We start from the raw sequence: 23251 nt of genomic DNA on the forward strand, positions 1-23251 counted from the left end.
CTAGTTTTGGGGGACCCCATTCAAGGGGGATGTTGGTTCAGACAAGCTCTGGACATTTCATTCACCTCCTAGGACAGTCAGCTCACTTGCCATTACCAAGGAGCCTGACGCCTAAGCTGAAACCCATGACCAACACACAAACACACACACACACATACACACACACACACACACACACACACACACACACACACACACACAACTTATTTTGCCCTCCTCTCCTGAAACTAGTCACGGCACCATTAAGAAAAGATGCTCACAGGCCCCAGTCACCTGAGAAAGAGAGAACATTTTCTGTACCCACAAGCAGCCCCTCCCCCCTTACTAGAACAGCATTCAGGTCCCTAGATTAGAGCTCTTTCATACAAGGAAACTGTGTTATAAACATCCTCATTTAATGTGACAGTTCTTATACATATGAGAATTCATGCTGGCATCATGCCCGCTTCTGTAAAAAGTGGGTCATCACTGAAGTCTGGTAGATATGTAAAAACATAAAAACCTTTCGATGCCTTGGGAAGATGGCTTAGCACCTGGCAAGTTGCTCAGGCCAGTCCAGATCTACACAGTCAGCCCATGGGGGTACAGCTAAATGGGAAAGTGGATTCTTAGGACAAAGGCTGATTGGGGGCCTCACCGCTGAGATACTCCCCATTGAATGTGACAGTGTCTTCAGGGTTGTCACCCATCATTTCTTTGTATTGACGTTTGAAGAAGCCACACTGTGAGGGGAAATAAATCAGAAAATCTGGATCAGAGGGCAGGGTAGGAAGTTGGGAGTAGGAAGAAGCTGAGACAGAAGAAGGAAGCCAAACTGACTTGTATTTGTGTGCCAGAACACTTATGTGAACAACAGCTATCACGTACTGAGTGTCTTCTCTATGCCCAGCTCAGTAGCCGTACATACCATCCACAGCAGAAAAGCAAAGCTTCTGCATACCCTGGCCTCATGTCTGTCTCATTTCAGTCACTCTATGATGTAGGCATTATTTCATTTCGAAAATGTTGAAAGGGCCTCAGGGAAGTTGAGCAACTTGCCTGACATTATACAGCGAGTCAGAGCGAAAATGTGTACCCGGACCTGCCTGACTTCACTGTCTGAGTTCTCCCTGCTATACCCTCCTGTCTGTGGGAGGGCTGGGGTTGGGTGCTGGTGGTGTCAAGAGTGTGATGAAAGCACTCACCTTGTACAGTGTAGCTGTGATGAGAGCCAGCAGCAGCAGTCCTCCCACAGAGCTGCTCACAATGAGGGGGATGGGGTTATAGACCTCATACTCTTCTAGCACCATCTCTACCTGATTTGGGGATCAGAAAGTATCAGGCTGTTCCAGACTCCTCCCAGTTTCCCAATCTTTAACTCCCTCCCTTTCTTCATCAGTCTCTGCTCCAAGGGGTGAGATACAGAAGCATTCATGGGCTTAGGAACAGTTGCCTGCCTAGGGACCTCCAACCTTCCTCCCTCCAGGCTTGCAAGCCCCCCACCCAGCATCACAGATTTAGCATCAGGAGCTCTCTGATCAGCCTGGTCACTGCCTACCACACGGTCACTACCTGGGCTCTCAAAAATGCCTCCTGTCCTTGAAGCTGGGAATACATGGATCTGTTGAAAATGATTTCAGCCACAATCACGACACATATCTTCTTCTGCAAAGTCTACAAAAAAGAAGGGGAGGGCTGGGAACTAGCTCTGGGGAGGGCTTGGGGTTAGAGAAACACCCTGGCTTGAGGTGGGCACAGACACATCAGGCCCCACCTGAGTCTGGGAAGGGACACACCTGGCTGGCCCAACCGAAGCTGAGGTTGCCCTTCAGAATAAAGTCAAGTTCCTCCTAGACGCCAAAGGAGGGGATATCACAGCAGAACCTCAGGCAGGCAGCAGTGGAGCAGTCCTGGGGACAGGAGAGGAGTGAAACTGAGGCGGGTCTTCACTTAAGGAGGAACCACAAGAGAAAATGAAATCTATCACCTTTGGGGTGGGGAATAGATGGACAATCCCCATCCTACCCCTTTCTCTCTCTGCTTCAATTTTCCCACCTTAAAATCTTCCAGTTCTAAACCTCTTTTCAAATTTGAGTAAATCACTCAGCTTCTCCAGTCCTTGGAGAGGCATGTAGTATATGGCCATGGGCACAGCTCTGGAGCCAAACCACCTGGGTTTGATTCCTGGTTCTGCCACTTACCAGCTGAATGACAGGGGTAAAAACCTCTGGATTTCCTTGTTGGCAAAAAGGTGTATAACAGTAACTATATCGGGACCTCCCTGGTGGCGCAATGGTTAAGAATCTGCCTGCCAGTGCAGGGGACACGGGTTCGAGCCCTGGTCCAGGAGGATCCCACATGCCGCGGAGCAGTTAAGCCCGTGCACCACAACTACTGAGCCAGCGCTCTAGAGCCTGCGAGCCACCACTACTGAGCCCAGGAGCCACAACTACTGAGCCCACGTGCCACAGCTACTGAAGCCAGCGAGCCTGGGGCCTGTGCTCCGCAACGTTAGAAGCCACCACAATGAGAAGCCCGTGCACTGCAACGAAGAGTAGCCCCCGCTCGCCGCAACTAGAGGGAGCCCGTGCGCAGCAACGAAGATCCAACGCAGCCAAAAATAAATAAATAAATAAATAAATTTACAATAGCTATATCACAGAGCTAATAGAGTGGTTAAATAAATGTAAATACATGTAAAGTACTTAAAACAAGGCCTGGCATATCGTAAGTATATATGACTGTAAGCTCTTATTGTAAATTTCAGTGTTTTCCCGTGGATAGAAGGGGAAATTCACACATGGAATTTGGAAGGGCAATGACACTGCCTGAACCCCCTCTCTAGTTCCCCTGAAAATTGGCACAGCAGCAGCAGCAGCAAACTCTGTCCCATGGCAATATTATAAGCTTCTGATCAACCCTAAAGCCTCTGGAATTCAGCCAGGTGGGTGGGGCTCCTTGTCCTGCTCCCAGCCTGGCCCCTTCCCCAACCTTTAGAACCCAGAGCAGCAGCCCTACACTTGCCTTTCCTGTGGCCTGCTCAGCCCTGGGCTCTTAAAAACCGTCCCAACAGTTTCTCACATCTCTGCTGTCCTCTGAGTTTTGTGAGAACCTGACCTTCTCTTCACCCTGTGTGGTGACAGACCATATCCTGTTGGGCACAAGCTCCCCACTTCAGAGTGCTCAGAAAAGCCTCAGTCTTAATCTAGTAGCTTCAATTCAGCGTATTCGTGTTTAGCACAAAGGCTGGAACTGGCTTCATGTTAAAGGAAGCCTGCATCTTGGAGAGAGAGAAGAGGATACACAGTGGTGGCAAAGCATGTGTGTCCCACCAGCAGGTCAGTTCGTCAGAGAAGAACCAAGAATTGTGGGATATGGTGCTATGGTATAAATATATGGCTGGTCACAAGAATCGCCATGTGGGGAATCAGAGTGGCTAGCTTAGATACCCATCCTCAAAAGAGCAGGCTGGCCTGCAGGGCGAGGTACTAGGCTTGGAGGAAGCTCCAGGGAGCTCCCCACCACCAGGGTCTGCAGGCTGAACAAGGAAGGACAAGACTGGGACAGAGACTCAAGGAAGTAGATTGGAATTGAATCAGGGGCAGGGGCAGGGCTGTGGGAACTCACAAGCTACAGGCTGATAACTGTCCAATCAAAAGCATTTCTTTGTTAGAAGGAGAGCCAAAGGGAAACACAAGGACTTCTCATCCTATGAGGATGGGAGACCCAAAAGCTTGAGTGTCTGGCTATAAAAGGAGATAGAGCTCACTCACCCTGAGAAGCTGAGGCTGACACTCAGGTCCCCTTGCCCACAGTTCTTCTCAAAGGGGAGCTGCAGCAAAACAGTATGTTCTCTTCCCATCCATGTCTTAATCCATCTCCAATCCCCTCATTAGGAGTACTCATCGACATTGAGTATTAGCACCCACCCTGCACCCAGCACCGTGCTAAACACTGGCAAGTAGGGCAATGAGGGAGGGGCAGTTAGAATATAAAGGGAAGATAAGAGAAGATCCTTGGCTTCAAGGAACAGAAAGCTTAGCTGAGGAGTCAAATCCAAATCACACTGGAACAACCATTCAACAAACATTATAGATTGTCCATGATGGAACAGGTTCTGGGTCAGGAAAGGTGGGAACTACAGGTGAATGAGACACGGTTCTTGCACTCAAGGAACCTTCAATACCAAAGGAGCCACAGAAGTAGACACAGATTGCTATGAGTCCAGTCACATGGTATTTGGCATGGTATCACCATGACACAACAAGAGGCCAGAGAAGAGGTGACAGATGCTGAATGTATCCCCACGTGGGGAAGGTGGAGAATTATGGTCCCTGCCCTCATAAGCTCACAGCCTAGAAACAGAGACCAGCACATAGGACATAACATCACAGCGAGATCCATGCAAGGGTGGGGTCCTCAGTGGTACCCAAGAGGGCTTGTTAACTCAGGCTGGGGGTCAGAGATGCTTTCCTGGATGGGCCTCGTCTGAGCTCCAACCTGGAGGATGAAAAGGAGTCAGGTGAAAAGCGGGGAGGAGAAAATCCCAGACTCTGGGAATAGTGGCTAAGACCAGAAGGGAGAGGGAGGTTGGCACATTAATTAAAAAGGAGTTCCCTGGAGGTCCAGTGGTTAGGACTCTGCACTTTCTCTGCCGAGGGCCTGGGTTCAATCCCTGATGGGGGAAGTGAGATCCCACAAGCCACATGGCCAGGCCAAAAAAGAAAAGAAGTGTATGGCGTAGGGGGGAAGGGGACAAGGTGAGGCTGGAAAGGCAGAGAGGGACCAAATCATGGGGTCATTGTGGGCAAAACTTCTGGTCTTTATAAATGGAAGAAAGGGGCGGTTGAGGGGTGTTAAACAGTGTTTAGGACCAATCGCTGTAGTTCCCTGTGGAGAGTGCAGGGGGCGTGCAAGAATAGCCGTGGGCACAGCTCAGAGTGGGTGGGAAGACGAAGCCTGTCCTCGAGAAAGGCAGTGGAGAGAGCAGACCTCGGATGTGTCCTGGAGACAGAACCTAGAGGCCCGGGTGTGGGAAGAGGGAGGGAGGAGGACAGCTGGGTGGACATGGAGGTGAGATTTGGGTTCCTGGGCTCATTCTGTCCTGAGGATATAGGGCTGGGGGCCTCTCGGGGGCAGTGAGGGTCTGGGTCTACCAGGAGGAAACTCACCTAGCTGGTCCTGTGAGCTTTTGTGGATAGTGAGACAGCCTGTGGCGTCCCCAGCTTCCAGGGCGGTGGGCAGCTCTTCGCAGCACTGGTACACAGACTTTGTCACCTCCGGGGGTGTGAACCTCATAGCCACCTCCACGTTCAGCACCGGCAGGCTCCTGAGGGTGCATGGGGGGCTGAGGGCAGGCCTCTGGCCCCCAGAAGGAGAACAAGGGAGGGGGCAGCTTAGTGAATCAGACACAAGGGGCAGGCAAGGGGAGAGTAGGGGAGTTTTCACCTGAGCAGCAGCGCGTGCCCCTTGGCCCCGACGGCCAGGTCCACCAGTCCATCCTGGGTGAGGTCCTGACCCCCGCTCAGTGAATGCCCGAAATACTGGAGCCTGGGGGAGAGCTGGGAGCCTGCAATCCACTGGTCAGGGAAGGATAAAAGCAGTGCAAATCAAGGAAAGGGGATTGGAAAGGTTGGGGAAGAAAGATTTGGAAAGGACACTGAGTAGAGAAGTTGAAGAGCGGGGAGGAGGGAGAGCAAGCAAAGTGAGGACCCCACAGTCCACAGGCAGAGAGGAGAGCACTTTGGGTCCAATGAGGACCACGAAGGTGCAGGCCAATGACAAAATCAAAGCGTAATGATGGGAGCATAATAGATTCATTTATTCATCATTTACACGTTGATTCATAAATTACGTATGTTCATTCATAAATATTTGAGGAATGGAGTGCTTAGTGCTCTCACGGAGTTATCTTTACAAGAAGCCAATAGAATTTGCTCATCCTTTCATAGAAGGAAACCAGGGCTCACAGAGGCTAAATCGGTCACTTGACTGAGGCCATGCAGCTCACAGGGCTGGTCAGGCATTTGACCTGGGGCCTGTGATCTCTTAACTACTAAGCTGCCCACACACTCTGAAGTCTGGAGGCAAAGGAGAGAAAAGAGAATTGTGCTTAGCTGGGCCTGGGGAAATTCAGGAAAGTAAACCACTGAAAGCAGGAAGGGAATGGTCACTGCCGAGGCCGGTGACAGGAGGCGGCATCAGGCGAATCTACGACAGCGGGGAGGAGGCGAACAGAAGAGGCTGAAGCAGAGGGGCCTCACCTGGCTGTGGGCGGGGCTGATGCCCAGTCCCGAGGTTCCGTGAAACAGGTAGACAGCACCCCGGTTCTCCTGCTCTCCCGGGGCCCCAATGGCCACGTCCGTCAGCCTGTCCCCGTTCACATCCCCCAGCACCGTCAGAGCTGCCCCAAAGCGGGCCCAGGGGTGGCCTGGCTCCCCTCGCAGGACAGCACCACACTGCCGCTTAGCCCTCTGCAGAACACAAACAGTGTCAGGTCCCACCCCAGGCGACCCCTCCACACCCAGACCCCACCCAGCCCGGGTCTCATCAGCCACTCACCCCCCGGGGAAAGGGGCACACGGACACCTGCCCGCCCCGGCTCTGCTCATAGTAATGGGGGGCCCCGATGAGGACCAGGTCGGAGCTGCCATCTCTGTCCACGTCCACGGAGCTGAGGGAGGCCCCGAAGTAGGAGCCGATCTGGAGGGCAGAGCGTGGAGTCATCCTGCCTACCCCTGCACCCGCGCTGGGCCAGGTCCCGCCTCTCCCCGGATACCGGCCCCTCCCTGCTGGGTCCCGCACTCCCTTCATCTCCCTCTCTGCCCCTGGAGACCCTCCTCCACACCCAACCTGGGTCCCTGTGACTTCAGCCTTCAGCCTCCATTGCCCGGACACCTGCGTGAAGATGACAACCTTCCCGGTGTGCTGATGGCGGGGGGCCCCCAGGACAAGGCTGTGTACCCCCTTCCAAACGGCCAGCTCTGTGGAGTAACCTGAGGGGACCAGGCCTCAGCACAGAGGCTTCCACTCCCCACCCCCGGGCCCCTGCCCTTCCCAGGCAGCCCGTCTCCCGCCCGGCCCTCCGACCACAGCCTTGCCTCACCCAGGTAAGAGTCACTCATGTCCGCGTGCTCCTGAGACACGTGGATGAAGGTGGGGCTCCTATTTTCGGGGTACAGGAAGGCACCTCCAGACCAGCTGAAGCTCCCCACAGCCCCCAGAACTGGTCCATCCTGGGAGGAAAGGATTCCAGAGCAGGTGGGAAGAAGAAGAAGACAGCCTATTCAGAAGCAATGGCTGCCACTGACTCCGCCCATCATGTGGAATTCTCTTTGCTCTTCCCTGGCTCTCACCAGCAGCCTCCGTGTCCCTGATTCCTACATCTCTCAGTCCGTCCCCACTGCCGCCATCACGGTCACCCCAGCGCCTCTCACCCACTGCCCTTCCTGCCTCCTAGCTTGCTTTCCTCTGTTTCATCTACTGCCCCAGAGTTGGGTTTCTTCCAACCCAAACGTGCAGCCACCACCCTGCTGGCAAACCATGGAGGCTCACTGCCCGCAAGCTCCTGAGGGTGGCATTTAGGATCCTTCCCAATCGAGCCTGCGCAGTGACACTCTGTTCCAAGATACACCAAGCCTCTGGCCTGGACGCTCCTCTCTCCTCTTTCTGGGACGCAGCTCCTCTCTCTGGAAGAGTCAGCCTCTAAGTCAGCTCTGCGAGGTCTTCCTAGGCTCCCTCAGGAAGGGATTGGCATTTCCTCCTCTGAATGCTTATTGCCTTTGCAAACTTTTGCTTATGGCTAATTTAGGACATTAACAGTCGAAAGAAATGTGTAATGAATCCGTAAGAACCCGTGACCCAGCATCAGTGATTAACTCATGACAAACCTTGTTCCACGTCTACGTCCCCCTCAATTGCCCTCAAAGTTATTCTGAAGCAAATCTCTCTGGATATTTTGAACACACATCTACTTTCAGACAATTGTCTGTCTATATTGTCACTTCTTTGGTCTGCACGGGCTGGTCTTTCCCATCTCTCCCACCCTCTCTCCGCGCTGCCCCTAGCTCACTCTGCTCCAGCTGTGCTGGCCCTTCTATCTCTCTCGTACAGTAACCTTGTTCCTGACTCAGGACCTTTGCACTTGCTTTTTCCTCTACCTGGAGCAATCTCTCGCCATATTTTTCCAGGCCTCGCCCTTTCTCATCATTCAGCCTCAGCTGTTACTCCTTAGGCCTCCTCTGACACCTCTCTTTCTCTATCCCAATGCTTAGCACAACCTGAAAGTCTTTCGTTTGTTTGTCGTTTGTCACCGCCTCCCACTAGTTATGCGATCCAGGAGAGGAGGAACCTCTGCTATCCTGTTCTCTGTACCTACATACACTGCCTGTGTGTCTCTCCCGGACTAGACGGTGAGCTTGAGGACAGGGTCTGCGTTCTTGTTTATTCTGGTTCCCAGCTCCCAACACAGGGCTGGTGCCTGATACTCGTTAATCGAGCACACACTCCACTCACCGTTGTGAGGACGGAACTGAAGCCTTCTTGAGACATCTCATGCTGGAAGGAGCGACTTGTCTTTGACTGCGTTCCTGTGGGCAAACAGGTCAATCGGGCTCCCGGAGACCTTGAGACCATGAAGATTCAGAGCAGAAAGAGGAGAATGTGGTCTGGGGCTTGGGTTCTGGGGAACAATTTGGGGTGAGCTATGAGCAGGGATGAACCTTCAGGACTGAGGGGCACAACTCGCGACTCTTTCAATTCCGAGACCCAAGGTCATGCCCCATTTACCCTCGACTGCAAAGATCTCCTGCAGCTGCTTCTGGGTGTTGCTGAGTGCCGCAAAGTTGTCCACCTTGAACACATGGTCCTCCGAAGGCACTGAGCCAATGATGTTCAGCTCCTGCCTTGTAGTGGGATCCTGGAAAGCATCTCCCACCTGTGGCAGAGAGGCAGCCGAGGAGGAGGAGCCAGCCAGCCCTTCTGCCTGGGGGAGGTGCAGGCTGAGTCTGGGGGAGCCATGAGGAAGGGGACGCACCCCAACGGCATAGCGGACGATGCGGGCTCTGTCTGCCTGGGGGATGACGTCGCTGTATTTCAGGGGGTCTTGGAAGTTTTATGGGCCCCATTCTTACTGTGAAATAGTTCTTTCCTATCGAGGAAGAAAAGGGGGGTGATTCTACTGAGATTCTGGGAAGAAATCATTTGCAGCACTAGAAGCTCCTCTGGAAAGACTGGGGAGTCCTGGCGCCCTGAGACTCAGGTATGTTAAGACGTGGATACATACTGACAATCATTAGTGAGACTGAGAACAAAGGTACTCATATTCCTTGTTCCTAAAGTTCCATCCACTACAGAACCTCATTCCCAGGAGGCAACAAGGCAAGTTACTTCACCTCTCTGCGCCTTTGCTTCTCTCCATGCAAGATGAGAGCAATAATTGTACCATAGCTGGTCTCCAAAGATGGCCCCCAGTGAGCCACACCTGGTTCCTTTCCCGTATTGAGCCCGGCCTGTGACTCCCTTTAATCAGCAACATGCAACAGAAGTGACTCTGTGCCAGTTATGGGCCTAAGAAACCTTGGTAGCTTTTGCACTTTGCGGAGCCCTGAGCCGCCATGAGAGAAGTCTAGCCAACCTGTTAGAGGCACCCCGTGCAGTGGCCACATGAAGAGAGAGGCCCAGCCTCCCCAGCTGAGCCCAGCCTTCCAGCCAATCCTGCCAAGGCAGCAACCACGTGGATGAAGCTCTCATAGTCCAGCCTCAGGTGCCACGTGGCCACAGCCACGTGAGAGACCCCACCTGAGAAGAGCTGAGCCCCAGGATCATGAAAAGGAGTAACAAAAGGGGCGTTGTTTAAGCCACTAAACTTGGGAGCGGTTTGTCAGGCAGCAATAAATAACTGAGACAAATAGTATCAGGTTATCCTGAGGGTCAAATGAGGTGAAGCTTTTCCAACAGTGACTGGCCTACAGGTAAGCATTAATTCTATGGTAGCTATTACAAATGATTAAAAATGTAACATATATGTTCATGCAGTTCTACAAACTCAGAATAAACACACACACACACACACACTCACACACACACACACACATATGCACCAAATAACATACACACACCAGATATAATACTGAAGCAGCCTAAATGTCCCATGTTAGGGAAGGGGTTTAGCAAATCATGACCCAGCCCCTTGGTGGAAAAGTACACAGCCATTTCAAAGGAAAACAAAAGCTGTAGAGAAGCGTGGAACAGGTTTATGGAACAGATGGAAAAAAATGGCAGGATGAAGATAGTTTCTGCCCTGATTGTGACTATATAAAATATGTCTACATAAAGACAAGGATGGAAATGACACTGTGCTTTTTGAGAGTAGGATTTATTTATTCATTTGTACTTATTCTTTCTTGTTGCCAAAATACTGCAAGATGGTTGGCTAGAGGAACTGTAGGTAATATTTCTTTTTTTTTTTTTTTTCAAAACTTTCCTTAATGTTGTTGCCTTTTTGTCTTTTTTGTAATGAAACTTCTAAAAGAAAAAAAAAAAAAAACACAGCAACAACCCAGTCAGTGGCAGAGCTGGGCTTGGCTCTAGGGAGCAGGGAGGTGATGGGAGAGGATGGATTTTGATGAGAACTACACCATCGCCCACGGCTGGGAGGAGCTTTAGGGACTGGGAGAGATGCCTCTCCTGTGTGACTTTCAACTCAAGAGACAGAGGCTTTCTTCCTGGTTGTCCAGTCCCAACAGGTCAGTGTTCAAGGCAGAAAAGCCACCCAAAAGTAAAGAGAGTGCCTTTGGAGAGATCATCCCTTTTTCAATATTTCTCCAGCACCATCCCCAGGGCAGTGCCCAAGGGTGTGCAGGAAGTCAAGGATCCCAGACATTCTACCCAGTTTTTTCCCATGGGAACCACACATTCCACTGTGGTCCCACGACCTAAGCCATTTTCTTCCCGGACCACCTAGCCCCCAGTTCTGGGCAGGCACATGGTACATAGAGACTTGAGTGGATGAGGGATGAGAGGATGAAGGGATGAAGGGAGCTGAGTGGGGAGAAAGGCACAAAGAAGACACTTGGAAATAATTCCTGAGTCCCTTCCAGGGAGGTAAAGAGGAGCTGCACCATTTTTTGGATAAAATCCCCAACCATTTATCTCGCACTTCTTGTGCGGAAACACCTCACCCATGTTATCTCGCTTAATCCTTCTAACCAAGTTGTGAGTTTTTCCTCATTGGACAGTTTCCTGAGACTTAGAAAGAGTCAGTAACTCCAAGGGTGGCCCAGGTAGCTAACGGAGAGCCAGGATGGGAACCGAGAAGCAAAGCCCAGGTGGGCTCAGGGTCCAGCCAAGCCAAAGCCAGGCAAAGGGGAAACACGCTGCAGAGGAGTCCCGCCTTAGATCAGGGGATGGCAATGAGCGATGGGACCAGAAACACTCCAGGGAGGACTCTGCCTGCAGCCCCCTCGCTCCCCTGTGAGCCCCTTTCCCCAGAGCCTCCCTCAGCCTCTAAGAAGGGCTGTGCAGACCCAGCAGTAGGTAGCAGTGAGGTAGCAGCTCATTCACAGGCAGCATGGGGCAGAGCTTACACCACTGTCTGGGTGCCTGTGGCTGTGAACGTCAGGCCACTCAGTTGGACGATGGGATCCACCAGGCTCTGAGGGCTCCGGCTGGTCTGAAATTGGCTGAAGGTGAAGTGGGTCTTCAGAAGGTTTGAGTATTGCATCAGCAAGAACTGTGAAGGCCAAGAAGAGGGCCCTGGGGCTCAGGAGTTGTTTTTTAGGAAGTTTTTTATTTTGGAATAATTTTGTATTTACAAACCATGCTCCATGTGATTTTGAGGCCCGACAAATATATACTGAGACCCAGAAAAAAATAAATGGTCCCAAAAGAAACCTGGAAAATCAAAACCAAATAATGTTTCTTTCATAGTTTACAAAGAATAGCCTTGCCAACCACAATATTTGTTAAACTTAGATTTTTTAAAAAAATTTATAATACATGAAATCAATTTGTAGGTTATATTTCCTTGCTTCTCAAGAATTTGTATATATATATATATATATATATATATACACACACACACACACACACACACACACTGGTTACTGGGAAATAAAACAATAAGATAAAGAAATTGTGAGTTACATGGAAAACATAATAAAGAAATCATCATTTGGCCAAGTTACCTTCAGTCAAATATCACAGTAAGTTGATTTGATAATCCTTTCAATGTATTTAAACAGCAAAAACATTGTATTTCCTGTGGCATGCGGGGACATAGTACATGTGATGGGGGTACCTCCTCAGATTAGGACTCAAATCGGCCCTGCACTGGGACCATACCTTGACCTTGGACCCTGGCCTCCTCATGGCACACGTCCACTGAGCCAGCCCCCAGCGATGCCAGGCCCCCTCCCAGGTTGGCCTTCCCAGAGGTAGACCCTCCCTGATCCCAGTCCCCAGGCCTCGGGGGCCCAGCCTTCACCAGTGTGTGGGTGCCCTTGAACTGGTCCATCACAGCTCTGACAAAGTTCTTCATCCGTTTAAAGTCATTTCGGTCAATGCTGCCAGAGCAGGAAGACAACGTCTATCTCTTGATGTGGACACTCTGCAGAGAGGGAGGGAGGAATCAGAAATGCATGGGCAGGTCCCAGCCACTTCCTGGGACCCAGAAACCCTTTCTGCTCCACAGAGCCAGGGGGCCGTCCTTGGCGTAGGGATGCCAAGGCCCCCTGGCCCACCCAGTTTCTGACACCCTCCAATGAGGAGGTCCAAATCTGTTGGCCAAGCCCCTTCTCCCTTCAGCAGAATCCCTGTTGCTCCCCTCCCTCCACAAGGCCTACAAAAGGGGAGGAAGAAGTAGAGGGTGGGGCCCGGGTGGGTTCCTAACTCATTTAGTCAACGAATATTTATTGAATACACCACCAGGGATACTGTGGGGCTCAGTGGAAGGCAATTTAGCGAAGCGGTTCAGAATGTGCATCCTGGAACCAGCATGCCTGGGCTCGAATGCCACCTCTTCCCACCTCTTAGTGGTGAATGCAGGCAAGTTACATAACTTCACTGGGCTTCAGTTTTCCCCATCTGTAAAATGGGTGATAGTAGTGCCTACCACATGGGATTATTGCAAAGATAAAAAGAATGAATATGTACATAAAGTACTTAAGACAGGGCCTGGCACCCCATGAGGGGTAGCTGTTATCACCATCATCACCACATGCCAGGCATTGTTCTAGGCCCAAGGACACACCTGCAGCGGATGCTAAGGTGTGCCACCAAGACCTGCCCCCCACCAGGATGGAGGCGCTCATTCCCAGCTGCAGGAAGTTGGCTGTTGATGGCTTCCAGCAGAGTTCCTCCCTAAGTGTCACCCCACTCAAAAGGGAGGTGCCTTGCCCAAGGTCACCTCCTGCTCCTGCGGGCAACCCATATCCGGCCATGCTCTGAGCTCTCCGTGGGGCAGCTGAGGCCTCTCACAGTGCACCCCCTCCGTCTGCCAAGTCCTGCTCCCCTCACACTCTCATAAGGATTGCTCCCGAGAACATTCCCAGGTGAGCCTCTAAGTCTATCTCTGGGGAAACCTGATTGAAGACCATAGCTTTAAAAAAGATCTTGTGGGCTTCCCTCGTGGCACAGTGGTTGAGAGTCCACCTGCCGATGCAGGGGACACGGATTCGTGCCCCGGTCCGGGAAGATCCCACATGCCGCGGAGCGGCTGGGCCCGTGAGCCATGGCCGGGGAGCCTGTGCGTCCAGAGCCTGTGCTCTGCAACGGGAGAGGCCACAGAAGTGAGAGGCCCGCATACGGCAAAAAACAAAACAAAAAGATCTCGTCCCTGCCCTTGTGGAGTCCACACCGTAATGGAAAGACACATCATACGTAAATGAACAAATAAAACATTTCAGGTTGTCCCCAGACTTACATAGGGGCTTGTGGCCTGCGTGCAAAACCCGGTTGATGCCTCCACCAGCACCCCACATCCTGTGTTGGTCCCAGGGTGCTGGGAGATCAGACCACCACAGCTATGAGGTGTGATGCTGAGCTGTGGTACCCTGCCTCAGGGCACTGAAGCAGAATGCCTTCTCGCATCTCCTCACTCCTCACCCATCCCACCTACTCAACCAACATCACCAGTGCCCAGAAGAAATGGAAGATCACTTCCCTCCCTGCTTCCTTGAAGACCAGGAAATCCAGCCACCGACACAGCAGGCCAAGAAGCCCTCAGGTGCTCCCCTTCTCACCCTTGATCTGTCCCTGACAGCTGGGTAGCTGGCGTTCCCTGCCACCACGTCTTGTACTTGGGCCCACATTTTTAGCTGCATCACAAAACCACCCCCACATGCTCTCTCAGACTAGGCCTGGGGCCAGCGCCCTCGCAATGTTACTTCTGTTTCTTGCTTCTTTTATTGCATCCACTGGGCTTCCCATAGCAGGCAGCTGGCTGTAGCTGAATGGCCTTCTGAAAAAGAACTGAGCCAATCAGGCAAGGTTGGCTCAAGCTCTGGGCTCTGCCACTTCCTAAAGTGGAAACTCACCTCTCTGAGCCTCAGTTTTCTCTGTCAAATGGGGATCATCCTGGCCTCCACAAGGATCTTGAGAGGATGCTATAAGGTGATGCACACCCGGAACCCAGTACCCAGTACTGCCTGGCACACAGTCTTGCCAAATCTATTCAAACCTGCCTCGTCTGGACCAGTTTTACACATCTGTGTCCCATTTTCATCAGGCATCCCACCTCATGAGCCCCAGAAACATCTAGGAAAAGACATTTACCATCTAGTAAATGTCTGGCTGCACAGACATCCCAGGTGGGGCCTGGTACCCACAAGAGTCTTTTCCACTCTCTCTGTCCCCTCTATAGACTCTGCTCTCACAATTTGGTCTGGGGGCTCTTTCTGCTGCTGTTTCGCTTTCTGCTAAAAGCCCACCAAGGCTGGCGTCATGGTTTCTCTGGTTCACATCTTGCCTTGAGTGGTCCCTGGATCTCATTTGGGGCCCACTATTCCCTCTGATGCCACAGATGGGGCAGTTTATCTGTATCTTCCTCCTAGACGGAACACGTGGTCTTCAGCTAGAAAATCAGTCATAATGGCGATCACATACATGTGCCAGAAAGGAGTCGAAGCACTTTATGTGTATTAAATTTTTTAATCCTAATAGCCACCCTGATTATTAAGCTCCATTTTACCAATGAGGAAACTAAGGCCCAGGGAAAGAAGCCACTTGCCCAAGGACACAGAAGATGAACTTGTAAAGACAGACTCTCAGAGAGAAGCCACGGCAGGGCCCCCAGTCACCATTCTCTGTGGATGACATCAGTGCTGCAAAACTGTGCCTCACACTCCCCATGGCTGGGTCATTTGCTCCCCTTGGAAGGGGAGGAGTGAGTCTGGGGGGGGTCCTGGCAGTTCAGCAGTGAATGACCCAGGACTGCTTCCCTCTTGGATTCTTGGATCTATCGTCCTCACCACACATTTTCATCCCCCCCCCCCAAGGCCCTTCCTCTGGAAACCAGGAGGCATCCCTGCACCTGTTGGCAAATGTAGGGCCCTCATGCCTCCTGCAAGAGCTGGACTCCCTCCTGCCCCATCAGAGCCATTACCGCTTGGCCGGCTTAGGGCTCCTGCCATGAGCTACCCCTCCTGCCAGGCCAGCCCATGCCCCCAGCCCCTCCTGTGCTTGCTGAGGCCTCTGGGAAGGGACCTGCACACAGGAGGCCCAAGAGGCCGAGACCCAGGCTTCATGCTCTGCACGCATGAGCAGTGCCAGCACGTGCTCCATGTGGAACTGCTGTCTCTAGGGGACCTTAGGGTGGCGGGGACTGTCCAGGTGATCTGCAGGTGGGAGCCCAGCAGGAGGCAAGCGCCTTTTGCATACATGTTCTCCCCACAGGCTCTGTGCATGGTCGGGCCACAGGCCTGGGGACAGAGGCCTGTGTGGGCGAGGGGGCCCCCAGAACGCTTCCCCTCCTTCTCGCCCAGCCTCAGCCTCCTCTGGCTCCTGTTCCTCCCTTGAGACCCTCCTGGGACCCAGAAACACTCACCAGCAGCCAGGAGAGATCGGTGGAGGCCACCAGGGACAGGCCCAAGGACGTGTTCACGGCCTCTGGGGGTGCTGAGAGGACAGACACACAGGGTCACACTCAAGGGCACACTCTCGTTTGGGGCGACAGTCCGAGCTGGAGGCTGAGGAGGGGGCGGTCTGGTGTAGGAGGGTTGAAGGCCCTGATTCCTGGGGCGAGTCACTCACTATTCAGCAAGATGGGCCGACACAAGCCGGTGGCAGCCAGGCAGTCGTACAAACGTCCTGTTTTGTTGACTGCGACCACCTCCAGGGGGGCTCCCACCACGAGTCCGGAGGCACAACCAGGACAGACAGGGGTTGGGGCACAAGGTGCTTCGGGTGAAGAAGTGCCAAGGGGAAGTGAGACTTCATGAGGGGAGCTCTTGGCTTCGGCCACGTGTGAGGCTATTAAAAATCAGGGCCCCCCCCAAAAAAAACAAAAAAAAAAACAACAAAAAAAATTCAGGGCCCGAGTCTAACCCACGTATGTTGAAAGGCCGCGCTGGGCTTTTTGTTTATTTGTTTGTGTATGTGTGTGTGTATACATAAATATATGTGTGTTTGTGTATGCAAATGGTTTGTGTGTGTGTGTGTGTGTGTATTTTAACATTCACCCAAAATAATACTATTCAGAACAAAAACAGCATTTCCCAGCCACAGTTCAGTGCGATTTGTTTCCTAGGAGCCGTCATTCGGAGCCACCCAAGAAATAGGTCGCCTCAAATAGAAAAAACGGAAAAATGTCCCGAAGCCATAAGCTTTTGAAACCAAATAGATAATTCTGTAATTAATTGGACAATTTAAATATAAGATAAACAATTTAAATTGGACCATTTTAAGCAGCTGTATCAGAAGTCACATCTATGTCTGCAGTCATATAAATGCACCCATTTATTTGCAAAATTCCTTGAGAGGAAAGAATTTTTTAATTTGGAAAAATGTTCTCACTACCAACAACCTCGCTACTCAGATGAGGAAACTAGACAAATACTAGTGTACTTTAACTAATTAGCCAAGCAAGTCTTGTTAAATTGTCATTTAACAAGATTCCTTCTAGAGAGTCATTTCTTTATGGAAACCTGAAATCCCTGTTTGTCTAAGGCTTGAGGATGAAACTGAATCAGATGCTGGAGATGCAGCCGTTTGGGACCTGCTGGCACAAATGTGTGAATCAACTTTTAGTCTTAGGCTATTGATCTGCATGTCTTTCTTCACCCTCCAATTCCTTAGACGTGGGCTCAGTCTTCCCGTATTTGGGTAACAACTCAGCAGAAATGAGGAAAAACAGTAACTTTGTAGCAATTAGAATATCATCCAATATATATTATTTACTTTACTGTAAATACTGGTGAACAGCAGTCAATCAAGAGTTTTATATTCATTTTTTTAAAAAAATAGGGCCCCAACACAAATTGGTGGTGATGGTAAGTGGGACAGAGGCTCTCTTTGGATTTGTTCAGTGTTGTGTGATCGGGAGAGTCCCAAGGGAACACACGCGAGAGGGGGCTGGAGAGGTTCTACATCTTGATGTAGGTGGTGTTTACCTGGGTACACACATATGAAAAATTCATTGAGTTGGATTTGGTATTTGTGCATTTCAGTCTCTGTGTTATATTTCAACACAAACAAACAAAGAAAAAATAAAACTCTGGCTCCTGGCACTTGCTTCCACATCCCCAGCCTGCCAGCAGGGTGAGGAAGGAGGAGGGATGTACAGTTTGAACTCAGTGGCCTCTGTGTGCTCCCTCTTGGCCACGTGAACTGTCTTGTGCTCTCAGGCTCTTTGCCAATGCCACCTCCTCTGTGAAGTCCTCCTGGAATTCCCTCCTTGGTTTGAGGTCTCCCTTCTTCTGCCTCCCAGACTTTGGTTATGCTTGCATCACACTGTGACTTCAACTCCTTGGGTCCCTGTCTCTGGGACCCAAGAATGTGCACTTCTGGAGGGAGGGCAGGTACATAATTTGCTGGTCCCAGTGCAAAATAAAAATGCAGGGTCTCTTGTCATTGGAAAAAATTGTTTCCCCCTTTCTTCTGCAGTGCCTCCCTCTCTGCCTGTCCTGGTGTTTCCTATTTGCTATTTGGTGTCACACTCCTTCATGCACGGGGATCCTCACAGGGTCAGCACAGACTCTTAAGGACTGGGCAGGCTGGGCACGGCTGACCCTGTCCTTGCCCAGCTCATGCCAGGGGTCAGGAGTCAGTGGTGTCATGTACAGGCTCCTCGCCCATGCTGCCCTTCCTCCAGGGAACCTCCTGGGCTACCACATGCAGCCACCTCCCTGCAGGCCAAGGGGGTGGAGCTGGGGAAGTGGACGGAGCCTACCTAGATCTGCCAAACTGGACCACGCTCTGCCCAAAGCCGGCTCCATCCTCTTGGAAGACCATGGGCTCCTCCACATCCAAATTGAATCCATGATAAGAAGCCAGGACTGAGGAATTTGGGAAGGGGAGGTGAAAGGGACAGTCAGAGAAGCCCCTTCTCCTCTGGACACCTGACTTCTTGGGATCTTGATACCCACCCTGCATAGCCTTGGTTCCCCATCTGCCCGGGAGAAGGGCATTCTTTCCTTCTTTGTTTCCTGGTTGCCTTCTGTGTGGCTCCCATCTCTTACCCTCCATCAAAAATAGTCAAATCACAATGCAACGGGAAACAATCCAGAGAAATGCCCCGTCATGGGCACTTCAAATACATCCACAATCTGAAATTAGGCCAGTCACCTCCTGATAGCTTAGATCAGGAATATCCTTTAAAGATAAAGTGACCGTACATTTACTGTCTAAACTGGGACGTTCTGAGAGTGGAAGGGGCACCATTAATAATTACACCAGGGATATTGGGACTGCCCCCAGGTCATCCACTTAAAAACTGTCGTGCCCCATCTTCTCGTTATGCAGAGACCCTGAGATCCAGATTGGGGAACAGACTTAGAATTCTGAGATTAATTATTTGTCATTATGTGTTCTCCATGTCCCCGTCCCTGGTGCCAGGCTCTAGGAGGGCAAGGACTACTACATCTCTCTTGTCTTGGTGCCTGGGACAGTGCCTGGCCCTTAGCAGGGGACATGTATTTGCTGACTGACCCAGAACTGCACAGCAAGTCACTGGCACAGCCAGGAGTCCAATTCACTCTCACCAACCTTGACTCATCGACGTCCCCCTTCCCAAAGGCTAAGCTAGAAAGCCTCAGGGAAGACCCCCTACATTTCAAGGGCTTTTTCCAACCCCCCGCCCCCCGCCCCGCATTTGTCAACCCCAAACACAATCCATTGCTTGGAACTGGGATGTTCAGAATCATTAATTGGTGTCAGGAGTGGGGTATGCTAGAAAGGCCCTGGCTCATGGTAACAGGTGGTTTAAGAAGAAAAAGGTAAAAGGGCAGGGAAAGACAAACCCTTGATCCCTGGATGGCATTCATCCTATGAAACTACAACTATGCTGCAATCTGTTACTAAAGGTAAAATTTACTAAATAAAGTTTAGAAATAATAGTAGCCCGACTCCCAGGGAGTTGGCTCTTGGATCTATAAGGAAATGCAAAATAATAAGCATGCTAAACATACAGCCCCTTGATGATTATTATCCATAATAGCTAAAATGAAATTAAAAGAAAGTGTGGGTTGGGCCTTGATGCTAAACCAACCTCAGATTTAGGTGAGTCTGAGCTATGGCCACTAGCCTCAAAGACATACCTCAAGGAAAAAATTGTGCAGGATGTTAAGAACAACAGGCCAGGGGAATTCCCTGGAGGTCCAGTAGTTAAAATTCAGTGCGTTCACAGCAGGGGGCGCAGGGTCGATCCCTGGTTGGGGAAATAAGATCCCATCTGTATCTCCCAGGCCATTGCTAAATGGGTGGTAATATTTCAGACTGCTGGATTCGTCGTCAAAAACTCTGATCTGTCCATTATGCTAGAGAACCCCTGGTCCCTTTCCCTGTCTCTGGTTAACAACACAAGTTTGGAGAACTTTGCCTCCAGGCTTTATGCAAAGAAAGGGACACAAAACAAGGGTCATAAAAAATTAAAAATTGAATTAAAAATAAAAGGAATAAAACTGCCTGTATTGTCTACATACCCCTAACATTTTGTTGGCCTTCATGACTGTCACATTTCCAGTTCTGAGCCATAGATTCAAATGGAAATTATCAGGAGGCATTCATGATTCAAAATTAGCTCCCTTTACTAGATTCCTACTTCCCTGGTTATGCATAAATGCAAATGAGGAACCTCTCCTTAACTACTGAAAATATTACAGAATCTGCTGCAGTAGCAATAGCTGCCCAACAAAAATTCTTATACTTTCTGGCCAAAGTTGTGGAGGGTTTTTTCCCCAAAGTTGTTCTTGGTAATAGGATAGCCCTTGATTACCTTTTAGCTGAGGAATGAAGTATGTGTTCCATGGCCAACACCACCTGTTGCACCTGGATTGACACTTCTGGGAACGTTGACACCCAATTACATAAGATCACTGAGCAAGCCACTTGGCTTAAAAAGATGACTCCTTCAGCAGGGTCATCTTTGACTTATTTGACTTTGATTGGTTTGGGTCTTAGGAACCATAGTCCAAAGTGTGCTCCAGACACTGGGGATCATCCTGCTTATTTATAATCTTAACGCTTTCCGAAGTGCATTGTATTCTCTCAAAAGCTTTAAGTGCATGGTTACAGCTGCTAACCACCAAGCAAATGATCTCCCTAAGACTGGGACATCTAAAAAGGAAGAAAGAGAATGACTGACTTAAAGATTGTAAACTTGAAGCTGTGACCTGTAAATATCACAGGGATTAAGCAAAACTGTTATGACCTATGGACACTACACAAAGGACTGACAAAAATTGGAGAACTTCAGAGCAGTAGCTGAGAGTGGCACTAATGCCTTAAAATTTTTATCACATCTTTCAGCTAAGCATAGAGTCTGATCAAAAGGGGAGAATCATTAAAAAGGAACAACAGGCCCAAAATGGAGTCACTTGTGCTAAGCCCCACATCAACAAACCAAGACTTAATACCTAACCTAATAACAGTTTCAACATTTCCCAGAACGTAGTTTTAACCAGTCTGTCTGGAATTTTCTGGTCAGCACCAGTGAGGTACCACACGGGCCCTTCCCATCCCCCAGAGGAAGATGAGGTAATCCACTCTCTGCCTAGAAAAGCCTTCCTTTTAGTACAGCTCCTCAGAGCTCCTCTCTACTTGCTAGATGGGATGTTGCCCAAATCATGAATGGTTCAGTAAAGACAATTAGATCTTTAAAACTTATTCAGTTGAGGGACTTCCCTGGTGGTCCAATGGTTAAGACTCTGCACTCCCAATGCTGGGGGCTCAGGTTCAATCCTTGGTCAGGGAACAAGATCCCATATGCTGCAACTAAGACCTGGTACAGCCAAATAAATATTTTAAAATAAATAAATAATAAAATTTATTCAGCTGAAAAAAATTTTTTTAAACAAGGGACAACAGAAAGTACCTCTAAGATCCCTGATCATGAAGAAGGTAGTCAATGTGAAGGAAGGGCAAAACCAAGCAACGAGTAAAACCAGGGAGTAGAGTGTGAAGGAGTTGTTTCATTTTGTGAATTGATATTATAAAATGGATTGTGAGAGTAATTAATTTGGGGACTGGTCACTGGTTGAGTGCTGCAGAGTAGAAGAGCATGTTTGGGTTGATACGGGACACACAGCTCACTATAGAACAATCACAGATGGCTATATGTGATCCAGACACACACGAGGTTATTCCTGAGGGCTCAGCCAGCCTGATGGACTGGAGAAAACATCTGTTAACCCTGAGAAGGGAGATTGCCCATCACCCGCTATGAATGCCAAGTGGAACACCCCAAATGAAGCAGCTGATGTGCTTCATATGTAAGCCATGTGGGACGGGCTTTGTGATGACTGAGATATTTACCTGATGAATATGCCCATTACCCAGGACATGGTAAATGCTGTGGTTAAGGGGTCCCCTTTCACAAAGGCACCCCATATAACCCTATTTTTGCAAAACCAAAGAACAGTGCAGGAAGCTTTATCGAATTTCCTGTCTCAGCTTCCCCTCATAGGTCTTACAGATGTAACCAAGCAAAGGGCTCATGTACCCAAGCGCAGAAAGCCAAACTATGACAGCAGGTGTTTGCAGCAAGGTAAGGATTTACTGCAGGGTGTCAAGAAAGGGAATGGGAGACAAGCCTCAGATCCACTCCAACTTGATCTTTGAACTAAAGGTCTTTCGGGGTTTTTTTAAGGTGAGGAACAAAGAGGCTGGGATTAATCATTTCTTATGACATTTCTTAATCATAGTTTTGGAAGTCAAGATGTCTCTGATGTATGATTCTCTGACCAGGTGGTCCATGGCTTGGGAGTCTGTGAGCTTATTTTACCCCGAAGAAACAACCTGAGTCTGTACGTTAATGATGATATCTATAAGAGCAATTTTAGTACATTAAACACTTTATCGACAACAGCAAAATTTTAGTCATCTGACTCTGGTTGGCTAGTGTTCAGTTAGCACAGAATTGAGGTTAGAGGGGACAAGAAGGGGAATAAAGTTTTGCATAAAGGGATTAATCATGAACTCGGTAAGGGAACTTGGTTTTAGAAGAACTCAGTTTCACAGGTGGTAATAAAAACATTAAGTTAATTAACAAGAGAATGCAAAGAGGCCGAGGGGAGACTCAGAGGACTTCCCAACAGAGTGGAAATTTTTGAATAGTTATTAAGAAATAAGGTGAATAAGCAAATATTGATAGGAGCAAAACAAAGAGGAAACAGAAAGAGGAGAGTCATGAGACCCGTCCCAGCAGGAGGGAAATTTTTAGATGATTTTGGAGAAATTGAAAAAGTCAGCAGCTATATTTGTCTAGAAACATTAAACATAATTTTTTCCATTTGTACGGGGCTAATGCACTGTATTAAATAGGTAACGTCTTATCTACATGGGTTTGATGACAGAAACTAATAAAGTATTCTCTAAATAATGGAAAAAAAAAAAGAAAAGTAAAGGTCAGAATGCAGAAATTACAGTGAGAAACCTGAGCAGTCATCATTTGGGACAGTGGTTAGATTAATCAGGTTAAAGATTGGCAAAAGCGCCTTGCTTCAGTCCCTCACTGGTGACCAAAAGACTTTGGCACAAGAGTGGGCAAAGTGGTCAGAGGGTGGAGAAAAGTTTCCAGGACTCCTTGATACAGAAGCCACACCTATTGGTGAAGCCCCTA

General features: G+C 49.7%; 1 protein-coding gene across 1 annotated transcript; it reads right to left on the reverse strand.

The window, feature by feature from the left end:
* Positions 1-374: 374 nt before the first annotated feature.
* LOC137206530 (integrin alpha-D-like) lies at positions 375-19189 on the reverse strand. Its single transcript, XM_067705228.1, is given in 24 exon segments — positions 375-722; positions 1185-1295; positions 1552-1653; positions 1776-1889; positions 3469-3517; positions 3753-3811; positions 5077-5308; positions 5428-5558; positions 6243-6452; positions 6541-6681; positions 6832-6974; positions 7085-7214; positions 8494-8567; positions 8767-8914; positions 9014-9090; positions 9093-9127; positions 11565-11710; positions 12464-12551; positions 12553-12589; positions 15788-15896; positions 16022-16092; positions 16228-16332; positions 18366-18470; positions 19180-19189. Coding segments are annotated over 24 exon segments (2541 nt in total). The 3' UTR covers positions 375-608.
* Between the last annotated feature and the right edge of the window lie 4062 nt (positions 19190-23251).

Source organism: Pseudorca crassidens, chromosome 15 (genome assembly GCF_039906515.1).
Source record: "Pseudorca crassidens isolate mPseCra1 chromosome 15, mPseCra1.hap1, whole genome shotgun sequence".
Classification (NCBI taxonomy): domain Eukaryota; kingdom Metazoa; phylum Chordata; class Mammalia; order Artiodactyla; family Delphinidae; genus Pseudorca; species Pseudorca crassidens.